Source organism: Semicossyphus pulcher, unplaced genomic scaffold (assembly GCF_022749685.1).
Source record: "Semicossyphus pulcher isolate SPU_LCO1_2020_fin unplaced genomic scaffold, fSemPul1.0.p SCAF_13, whole genome shotgun sequence".
Taxonomy (NCBI): Eukaryota; Metazoa; Chordata; class Actinopteri; order Labriformes; family Labridae; genus Semicossyphus; species Semicossyphus pulcher.
Window position 1 is genome coordinate 9,718,971 of NW_027211637.1, and position 12,101 is coordinate 9,731,071.

General features: G+C 39.5%; 1 protein-coding gene across 1 annotated transcript in view; it reads left to right on the forward strand.

Annotated features, from left to right (window-relative positions):
- mtcl2 (microtubule crosslinking factor 2) overlaps positions 1-12,101 on the forward strand; it is a 104,840-nt gene that overhangs the window by 13,660 nt on the left and 79,079 nt on the right. Inside the window, exon 4 of the mRNA XM_069659457.1 lies at positions 6,256-6,405. Coding sequence (XP_069515558.1) covers positions 6,256-6,405 — 150 coding nt within the window. The remainder of the gene's footprint in view (positions 1-6,255; positions 6,406-12,101) is intronic.

Here is a 12,101-nt window from a genome sequence, read left to right on the forward strand (position 1 = left end):
TGAATGAATGTCTGTGTCAGATTTTTCATCAGTATAAATCTTAAGTTTCTTTTTTTTTTTTATCTGACAACAGAAGAGGCTAGCATTGCAGGAAACTAAAATAGATAGACATAAAACCCAAAGTGAAAAAGCATCTGTAAATATAATCCAAATGCTGTAAGCCATAAATAACACTTTCAAATAAAGAACTTGACTGCTGAGTTTGAGTTTTTGAAGTGGTCAAGAGTGGTGTAATAAATTAATATACAGCATTTTTTTTTTACTGTTGCCTTATTTCAAGAAGGTCCTGATCTCAGATCCCATAAGGGCTGACTGAAGACTTTCACCAGTGTGCATGTTTCCTCCCACACCAACAGGACATTAATGTTTAACCGGGGGTGTTAGGACTTCTGTGATTGCTGATGGGTAAGACTGAAGTTGTCCCAAGGTGCTGCACTCTGCTGCCCACTGCTCCTAAACAGAACAGATTACATCTAGAGGATAACTCTCTTCATGAATAAAGTTAAACCTACTTAACATAACAGGAAAGCTCTGACATTTTAGGCAAAATGCTTGTCTATAAGCATGCCTTGTTGGACAGAGAAATCCTTTATGTTTATCCTTGCTCAGCACAAGCAGCTTCAACCTATCTCTAACCTTAATTCTAATACAGCATTTTGAGGAGGGTGGGACAGAATTTAATTTTATTAAGTTGGAAACTGAATTTGATCCTCACTAAGATAAATACAAGCACACACACACACGTACTCTACTGGCTGCATGTTAAACCTCTTCTAAATCTAGAAAAATCTAGAGGGAGGGAAGTCGTTGGAGAGAGATAACCGTTATGGCAACACAACAGTGTGTGTGTGTGTGTGTGTGTGTGTGTGTGTGTGTGTGTGTGTGTGTGTGTGCGCACACGCGCAAGTGAGTATGTATTTCTGCGTGTGTGCAGGCTGGATAACAGGAGGAACAAGAATGTGGTTGTTGAATGCATTCAAATACACATCCAAAACACAGAGCACAAGAAAGAGATCTGTTTGAAGACTAACTGCCACTTGTTGAATGATATCACTGTTTTAGCCTCTGGCATGTGTGTGTGTGTGTGTGTGTGTGTTATAAGTTGTCTATTTTTGTGTGTGAGGAAAGGAAATACCAAGAAACCATCCTTCTTTATGCTACTGGAGCTTTCCTATACTTTCCTATACTCTCCATATTCCATACTGTCTCTGTCATACACAAGCACGCTCTCTTTAACACATACACGCACACACACACACACACACACACACACACACACACACACACACACACACACACACACACACACGCATGCATGTTTTAACCCTGCTCTGCAGCACCCGGACTGAATACTAATTACACCCTATAGCTCTGTTGCTGGGTAAAACCAAAGCTTCAATGGTGTTAAATTCCTTCACGTTTCCCTGTAACATAGAAGAACAATACAGCATTTATTAGGAGTCAAACACTTACAAAGGAGTTCTGAAGAGGAGGACCTTAAAGAATTGAGGAAATGAGGAGAGGGAGAAGAGGTATATGGAGGAGGGGAGGTGCAGACACATAAACCTGCAGTGGTAAAACATCCCATTAATAAATGCAGTTTACTTGTTTCAAATATTGATGTACGGATCGAAGTTAAGCACACAGAGTTAATCAATTACCTTTTTTTTCACATCAATCCATATAAAGCTATGAGCACATTTTGTTCTTCTTTGTGTTTTAATACACACATAATGTTGAAATATACTGTGGATCTTGCTTGAACTTATCAATAGATTTACAAAAATCTGCACCAACAACGCCTGTAAATTAAAGGACAAAATACAATGTGATTATTACCTTCCACAACAACAGACCACATCATTTGTTGGTGCTTTCCATGTACCATAGCAAACAACTGTTACAAAAAATAGCATATTCTAATCAGAGACCTCAATGCTTAAGGGTTCATTAGATTTAGGGTTTAAGGTTTAAGGTAAGTCAAAGGCTGTGGTCAGTGTTAACATTAACAAACTGTTGCAGCTCTTTTGATAAGTAGCTAGCAACCAAGGAAGAAAGATCCTGCCATCTAACTCTTATTGGCCAATGGTTTCAGCAACTGGCCTATAGCCTTCAGGCAACTCACAAGACTTTTACAAATCTATAAACACAGATGGAGGATATAACTCAGAGGTCTAAAATAAGGCTTACGAGTTGCATGCTTCAAGCTAATTGTTTTATTCTGAGTACTGGTGGCTTCAGGGGGATTGCGTTACCAAGTCCCAATTCAACAAACCATTCATGTTGCACAGATCTGAGGTCACTATTTCTAAGGAGGCATAAGCCAACTTTTTGTATCAGAATGGTTCAGATAAGCTGAAATGTAAAAAACGAGGAGTTAAATTATTTGGTTATCAGTCTCTCGCAGTTAGTGTTGTTGCCACTTGACATTGCTAAAACATATATGTGTGTTGATGGGCATTGTTGTACAAACCCCTGCCTGCAGGCATCAAATTCAGAATGTGTGTATATTTAAAAAAAAAACCAATGAAGTTGATCAGTTTGAACATTAAATATTGTGTATTTGTGCTGTATTGAATTGCATATAGGTTGAAAATCACTGTTTTTATTCACATTTGGAATAGGGGTTTGTACAACACAATATATACGAGTTAGTGCAGCTGCTCACTGTTTGGCTGGCTTACTGTATAACTGGGTAACCCATAAATAAATAAGTAAATTCTTGAGGCCAGAAAATGTGACAACACATGTCAGTCTGTGTTTCCCACAGCCGGAGACGATTTCCTCATTTGTCCACAACCCAAATATATTCAGTTTACTGTTAGAGAGGAGTAAATATACCAGATCATATTCACATTAAAACAACATTTTAACTTCTTTTTCATTTAGAACTCAAACCGATTCATCAATTATCAATCTAGTAAGTGATTTCATAAGCAATTAAACTTTAATTGATTGGTATGTCCTTCATCATTCCCTGCACAGCACTGCCAAAATACTGCACTGTCAGCATTTGTAATTGAGGGCAAGTGAAAAGATTTTTATGAATTAGAGGTTAAACTACTTTTGAGAGAGTAGCAAAATAATATTTCACTGAAATTAGAGAATTTTTACTAAAATTGAAACAGGTATTGACAAAGAGAAAAATAGCTGTATAAAGAGAGGAAGAAATACACAATCTACCAACACGCACACACACACACACACACACACACACACACACACACAAACACAGAGACACACACACACACACAAAAATACAGTCACATTGAAAGATGAATTGGAGCATGGTGGAACTCAGGGAGCTATTGGTTAGAGTGAGTGTGGGCAGTACAGAGGGGCATTGTGGGACTCAGCTGCAAACTGGCACCGGCTCACACAGACATACACACAGATATACACACACACACACACAGACACACACACACACACACACACACGTACACACACACACACACACACACACACACACACACACACACACACAAACAAACACAAAGATGCAGACATACAAACACACATTCACACATTCACACAGTAAATAAACACATTCACAAACTATGTTCATAGAGGTTTTGCAAATAAGCAGTGAGAGACATATTGTGAGAGTAAGTCATGGGGAAACAATCAGACACCAAAAACACACAATAAACACAAACATGCTGACAGCCACTCACAGATAATTACAAACTGTACAATTATAATTAAACTGCTGTACCATTAGATTACTCTTTTCTCTTGCACAGTCATCACATCAGAGCTGCAGCTACTATTCACACTTCCCTTCACACTGCTGCAAATTAAATATACTGTACAATGTAGATAACAGTTAAATAGGTTAAATAGTTAAACATATTCAGATACAAACTTGATTTTTTTTCATCTTCAAGTTAGTGAGTTATTTCGCTTGGTCAGCTGTAAGTCGAGAAATACAATTTTAGAACTTTTTAAAAAAACTTGACATTTAAATGAAATTGTGCTCTGTCCATTGGTGATATGTTATACTTTGACATGTAGTAAACGTCCCAGAAAGCTACAAGTCATGTTATCACCAGGTTTCGCCTTGCTTTGAATGGCCCGACCTTGTTTCCATAAAATCAGATGAAAACAGCTGGTGGGCCATTGTGCAGAGCAGAAGTACAGTAGGATTATATGGTTCAGTGTTGTCACACATCATTTTTCAGGTGTGAAGATTTTATGTAAAAATATAATGAAAAACAAATACATTTGGCCTTCACTCACCACATATTAACATGAAAGTATAGCCTATAAAAAAATCTTAATTTGACATTAGTTAATTCATTTTGTCATTACATTTAACAAGTACATCAAAGAGCTTTTGAATGGTTGATTGACATCATTCAAACTTCTCTTCATTGACGATGCAACTGCTCACAGAATTCACATACCAGCACCTCTAATGGTCAACAGATAACTATCGTTTCTTATTTGTTTTATTCCTACAAATTGCAAATTCACTGATTTAAAGAGGTTATGTGCAAGACCATTATGAATTTATTGAAGCAAAATTGCCAAAAATTACCTTTTCCGCTTTGTCTTTAGTGAAGATCTTGGGTGTTGGTCTGTTTGTTGTGCACAACGCGCCATTTAACAATAGTAACTGGAGGACCTGTGGCATGTCATGTCCTCTCTTTCTGTTCTCGTCCTCTTTCTTTTTCTGAGCTGAGTTTAAAATACAGGAAAGACATGCTTGAAAATTAACATTTTAACGATCAAAGGATTAATCAATTAAATGACAAAAATACTTGGTCTATTTAATGGTGAAACATATTGATAGTACAAGCAGCCAAAAGCTCTACAGGACAGTCAGTTGTTGCAACTCTTGGGGTGCAGTCCAACCTCTGCGTGTGCTTGGAGAACGAGTCTTTTTGTCTCATTTGAACAGGTTTTGCGTGCGCAAAAGCTGCGCAGTCCTTTAGTGAATCAGGCCAAAGTATGTATCTGTTAGCCCCTCAGCCTCAGTTTAAATCTTATGTTATCTTATTGTATTTGCATTGCAAGGTAATAACAAAAGCGTTATGGGGAAAAACAAAAGCTTAACATCTTCTTCAAAATCTGCCTGTCCAGAAACCAATGCGAGGTGGTATATGGCAGCATTAGTCAGAAATGGCCATCATTATGGCTCTGAATATAAAGTGTTATGCTTTTGTAATTGCTGCTGAGCTTCTAAAAGTTCTACAGCGTTATTATTGGGACACGAATAGGATCCAAAATATCCACAGCCAGTGAGAAACAGAAAACACAGAAATGAACCCTGTGGTTTAACATCGTCTCTCTGTGTGAGCATTGTTTCCCCAAGACACAGAACCGGTTTCATTTAATCTATGGGAAGCATTTTGTTTCAACCGGTCGATACATTTGGATATAAAACATAAACTAGAACAATATAAAGCACTTTATACAATTTGGACGGCAAAATGGTCCCTTAATGTTGAGTTCTGTTTATTGGTAAAAATGTAAAACAATAACAACTAAAGTGATCACTAATGAGTTTCAGATGAAAATCACTCTTTGTAATTCTGAATATTAAAACAGTATAATTAGTTCCACTCAACCATAATTCAGTTATCAGATGGGAGATTTTGCTGCTGCCTTTGGTTTCCTGTTGTGCTGCTATCACTTCAGACATCAGGGATTTGACTTTGTCCTAGTTTGACTCTTTGACATTTAAACTTTTAATGAACAAACCCCCTTCAGGGAGAAACAATCACACTTTCATATAACCACATTATGTATGAAAGATCCGTTCCTGCCAGTGTGATATTAATTATCTTTTCGGCTTTATTCGATTAAAAGCTGCTGACGGAGATGACACGCTTTGTAGACTCTGCTAAAGTAACCAGCATTGAACTGGTCCTGTTTACCCTGGCAGCATTCCTAGAACAGATCTGAGGCTTAAAATTGAATAAAATAAGGCCAAGTTTCAGGCTCTTTTACCTGAACAGGTCAGGAAAAATCTCTTGAGCTTTATCTGATGATGGCAGTTTAAAGGATATTTAAGACACCACTGGCAAAAGATATATTTACTGCAACTGTTCATCGATCTCCTCCACACCTTAAAGTCCACTTTCTCTCACTGTTTCATAGTTAATTGAGATAGATTTTATGCATAAGAAAAAATACTTTCTCTACAATAAAGGTGTTGCATTAAATGTCTCTTCCACTCTCTACACGATTTACCTTGCAGATGCATTGACCTTCTTTCTTTTCATCCTTCCATTTTTACTCTCTCAGGTTGCAAAGGACGTGTCCATTCGTCTCCACAGCCAGCTGGACAGTGTGGAAAAGAAGAGGAGTCGCCTGGAGCAGGAGAACGAGGAGCTGAGGGTCAGACTGCAGGACCTGGAGGTCGCCAAACAGGTCCTGCAGCAGGAGATTGACAAGGTAAGATCGAAATAGCCGAAACATTGTGCTGTATGGAGACAACTGCTGGGCCAGTTGGCTCACTGAATGCAGATGTGTTGTTGAAGCAGCAGTAGTCTTGGAATTCACTACTCCACTTTCATTTGACTTTTGACCAACCTGTGAATTTTAGCTAAGTATCGACGTTCTGGCAGATCCTTTTTAAGCCTGTCGTCCTTTTGGCCCTTTGTTTACCATGCTCAGTGGCGTCTCAGGAGAGCCCTTCTCTGTACTCATCTAGTGTTGACTTCCTTTCTGCCACTCTGCTGCAACTCCAGGGACTTTGTTGTTATACCATGTGTAGCCAATAAAGCTCTGAAAGGCAAGAATACAATTTAATGTCAGGGCCCGCTGAAGTGAAATAAACAAACCTGAAGTGGTGTTGCACTCCTTTTGAAAGGGAGTATAAATAAAGATAAATTGATGTTGCATATGCTCCGAGTTAAGCAAAATGACCTCTCCTCCGTCAGTCTAATCTGAGTGAAAAGCATAACACGAGGCCCCATCTTTCCACCCATCTCCCTCTCTTTCTCCAGCCTTTGTTTCTGTTCCTTTGTGTCAGACGGGCTGATGGGCTGATGGTCAAGGCCTTGGCCCAGGACCAAGCCCCTGATGTGGGTCAGTGCTGGATGGATGGCTGGGTATCTGGCATGGGATCTTGGTCTGTCAGCTTCAGTCTGGCTAGACTGTGTGTTCTCTCCATACAAATGCCAGTTTGCTGTCTGTGGATGGCTGGGAGAGATGCTTAATGTTTCCAGATGTTGACTTTAAGCAGTAGATAAGCATTGGAGAGTTTATTTACCACAACTGGATGTATAAATGGAGAGATGAAAGCGTGCTTGTTTGTCCCTAATTAATGATCGTAAAATGGAATGTGAGACATATTGATGAGGCATCTACAGCGATATGTCTTCAACAAATATGTACTTTACCATTAAATTTTTATTCCAACCATCACTTACAATTGTGAGCTTGTGAATTAAAAAAGATTGCAGACACCAGCAGATACTTTGCTCCCTCCTTCAATCATGTTGTATTTCATAGAAATTGCAGCCTTTTTTCACGAGTTAAATAATTAATGAAGAAGTTTCCCCCCACAGAATCCTAAATGTTCCTCAACATGGAAACACTGGAGTCTCTCATATGCTATAACAATAGTCAGTTTAGCTTAGCAGCTTTGTTTCTGAGAAATCATGTGTTTTTGTTTGGTATGTTAATGGCCCTAATTATTACCATGATCATCTGCTGTCAGTGCAATGGAGAGGAAGCCATTCAGAGGCGTGAATAAGAGCTGCAGGAAATTCAAAACACATTTCAGCGTGAATTTAAACTGCTGAAGGTAATCTTCTTGCATACTCGTTTTTGATCGCTGTTAGCAGTGGATGCTACATGAAGTGCTCCTTAGGAGTTGTGGTCTCCTGGATAATTGTTTTTGTTCCTGCTCTTGCTTTGACTCGACTTGAACCAGATATTTTCTAACACAGTTGCCCATCTTTACACCAACGATTCAGTGCAAATCCAAGCCTTGAATCAAACCAACTGTCAGTCCCCTTTACTGTCAATGCAGAAATCAATAAATGAAGACATTATAAATAGGAGAACAAAGATCAGAAATGTATGGAAAACTGGAAGTAAAGTGCAAGCACCTAATGTAAACAATGGAGTTGACGTTATGACCAGCTGACTGCCATGCTGAGTGATTCTCTAGCTGCTTGCTAACGGTCTGACTCACATGCTTTCACTAGCTGTGTTAGTGTCTGCTGCGCTGAGTTATGCTGACCCGAAATGTGAATATGTGAAGAACAGAATTCTTCACATACGTGATATGATTCATGGAACTGTGTTTGTGTGTGTGTGTGTGTGTGTGTGTGTGTGTGTGTGTGAGTGTGTGCTCATCCACAGAGGAATGCCTCACTCATCTGTGTCTCATCTTTGATAATGCAGCATAAACAGGAGAATTCTAGTACAGCCACTGAAAACATGAAGGGGAGATAAGAAACAGGACCTTTAGAGAGAGACAACATGCTAAAAAGAGATAAACACACTATAGAAATGAGTGTAAAAAGGTTAAACAAACTGGACATAAAGGCACATAGAGAGACAGAGGAACAGACACAGACGATGGAGGCTTTGGTGATTCACAGGTGAAAAGGTTCGTGAATTATTGATCGTGCTCTCGTGGCGGCTGCAGGCTTTACAGAGCAGATCTATGCTGTGTGGGTTACTGGCTAGACCTTTATTGTGTTGCTGCTGGCCATCGATATTTTACTGTGAGCTGGGGAGGGATACGTTTCTGCAGGACAGTCTTAATGCGTTATGCAGAAAAACAGAATGAGGAATAGTTTCAATAATCTCAATGTTATAAAACACACACAGAGAAAGCTACATTTTCTTCACAGAGCATTTTCTTATTATAAAAATATTGATAGCTATTTCCATGGTTTAATTTATTGCCAACAATGTTTGTGTTTTTTGTATTAGTTTATTTGAAGAAAAGGGACAATGTACATTAATTAACATTCAAACAAAATGTAAATGCACCCAAATTAGCCGAAAGGCTAGTTTTCATCGGGAGTCCCTTTTGCCAGATGTTATTGGTATCCTAAAATAGTAAAAGTGGACTATAATTGTATACAAAACTAGTAAGCTATTGTAGCACTTTGTCTAGACAGGAAGTGTAGTTTGAGTAGCCGGTTAGCCAAGCTGCAGCATTAGCTTTAGCTTTAGCTTCAGCCCACCAACTGTATCTCCACAAGATGTGTTCAGGCACAGTACTCAGTGTAGGTCACCTGCCTTTTTGCCCATTGCTGCCCAACACAATTACTGTAGTTACACATGAAATGGAGAAAAGAAAAGGCTTTAAGTGTAAAATGTGCCTCAGGTTAAGCAGCCAGACAGCTGCATTGTTTACAAAAGAGGGATATCTGCACTATCAGACGTGCTGAAGATGGACAAATGAAAATGAGTCTGAAATGCTTTCTGAGTAGGTTAGACACGTCGTAAGCAGGCAAATGTAAGTTTAATAATAACGTTATTGACTCAGACTGTTTTTGTCTGTGAAGCTGTATGCTTGTATATCATATTGTGTTATATTTACACATTGTCTGGGAGAGTGTGCTCACACACCGTTAAACAAACACACACCTGCATGTGCACACACACATCTCTATTGTTTCCCACCCTGAGGCTAAAGTGACAATCAATGCAGTTAAGTGGAACAAGTGAAGGGGAGATTTTCCTTTGTCTCATTCTCCTTTTCCTTTTCTCTCATTCCTCCTTCACATACCAGTCCACCTCCTCCTCCATCCCTCCCTCTCTCCCTCCGTCTCTTTCTCCTTATTTATTATCACCTTCTATTCTTTCTGCCTCCCTCCGCTCCTGCTGCTCCCGTGGAGACCCAGAGGAATGCTGATGCAGGGATTCCTTAATCCTGTCTCCCTCCTCTCTTTCAAAATCTCTTCTCTGACCGCCTCCTCCTCTTCTCCCTCCTCCTGTCCTCCTCCTCTCATCGGCCTCTCCCTCCTCCATACAAAAGACCTTATTCCCTCACTCACTTATACCTCTTCATTTTTCTTCTTTCTCCTCCCCTTCTCTTTCTCTTTTCCTCTGCTGCAGTCTCTCCTTCCCGCTCTGAAGGAATCGATCCAATCCAGCTGTTTGACCTTTGAAGGAGGCAAGGTCACGTGTGATGGAGATAGGGGGATGTGGGTTAGACAGAAATATAGGTTAGGAGGTATAGATGCAGGGAGAGAAAGACTGTGGGTTTAATGTGAAATACTGTAAAGGGGAGGATGGATAAGGTGCTTCTTTTCCAGGTGTTCAGGGAAGGATTGATTGGAGGGACGGAGGAAGAAGGGAAGGGATGTAGATTTGTCTGTTACAAAAAAGAGAAACATTTGTTTGCAAGTAGAGCATACCGTTGTTTTTGTTACGTTTCCTCTCGCCCTCTACTCTTCTAACCCGGAACAGATCGGCTACAGGAGATGTTTGGTTAACAGAGTTGTCAATCATCCTTTTGAAAGCATCAAATAACTAATTTAATATAAACTTGTCAGAAAAATGAACACTTGGACATAAATCAGCATGATAAGAACTAGCTATAATGACAGAAACCATGTTTGACAAAAATGTATTTGCCGTGTATTTTAATTTTATAGTTTGACCCATGTCCCATCTGTTAACATGGAGGAGGCAGGCTTTATGACCTATACTGCAGCGTGTCAGCAGGGGCACCCGAAATGTTTTGGCTTCACTTTATAGGGAGCTGTTATGTCGTCCATCTTTTTACACAGTCTATGTTACCACCATTTACACTTTCTCTTTGTTGTTGTTTTGTGATTCCCGATGATGCTCTTATAAGCTACCATTTACAGTATGCTGAATTTTGGTGTGTTTGAGTGCTATATAAGTGTTGTCCATGTACTTTCACCACATTATACTGATCCTCATCCATTCCTTTTTTCAATCTAGCACTTGAACTTTGATGCTTAGAAGACTCACATGACATGACATGACATGTAGTTATTTTCTAATTTTCCCCTTAGGTGTAACCATATATTTTTTTCTTATTTAAATTTTGATTTTAATTAGATATATATCATATCTTTCTAAGGATCTGTTTTGGGGCATTTTTGCCTTTATTGATAAAAAAGCTAAAGAAAGACAGGAAATGTGTGGTGGGGGGGTTGGATGCAGCAAAGGGTGAGCGTTGGAATCACACCCTGGCCACTGCGGCAAAGACTGGGTGCATCCCAGTTGAGCTACCAGAGCGCACAATATGTAGTCTATTTGCATGATTTGGTTGAAGCATTTTGAAAGCTCACAGTGTTTTTTCTTATCTAAACACCATCAGTTCCATCTATGCACACTTACCCTCACTTTTGTTTGCCTGCATATTATTACATGTATTTTGCAGCCCTAGAATAACCCGCATCAGCATTTTTAAAATCATATTGTCCTCATATAACATTTTTAGATGTCACGCTGAGGCATGCAAAACATCCATTGTACTAGATGTTGCTGCTGTGTGAGCAGCCTGAATCCTGGTGCTCTTTTGTTCCTGCTGTAGAAACTGACCAAAAATGCTTTTATTCCTGCTGTGTCCATACCGCCTCAAGGTGACTAAACACAAAGGACTAGTTGAGTGATAGAGAGATAAAAAGAGGGAGAGGTAGACAGATGGATGGATGTGAAATAGAGGGATACAAAGCTGCATGGTTGGTTGGATGAACTCGAAGTATTCCACTGAGAAAGACACACGAAATGAAACAAAGGAGAAAAAAGTGAGAGATGAAATTATATGCTACAGGACTGAAGGAGAGAGGGAGAGAAAGGGGACTGTACCATGTGGGGTCTTTGAAGGAAAGCTGGCAGTAAAAGTGATAACAGCCTTTATTGGAAAAAACATCATGTCACTGACTGAAGAGTGGAATTCTTCCTTTTCCTTATTTGTCTTTTTTCTTCTCTGTCTTTCTCTGGTTTACCTTTTTCAGGCAGCCTGTTCTTTGTTTCTCTCACAAGTACAAATATAAAACACACACACACACTCTCTCTGCTCCTCTGCATAATTCCCAGGTTTCTCTTGAAGGTCATTTGAGAGGTATCCTCCTCTCTCTCTCTGTGTGTGTGTGTGTGTGTGTGTGTGTGTGTGTGTGTGTGTGTTTGAAAGCATGTGGATT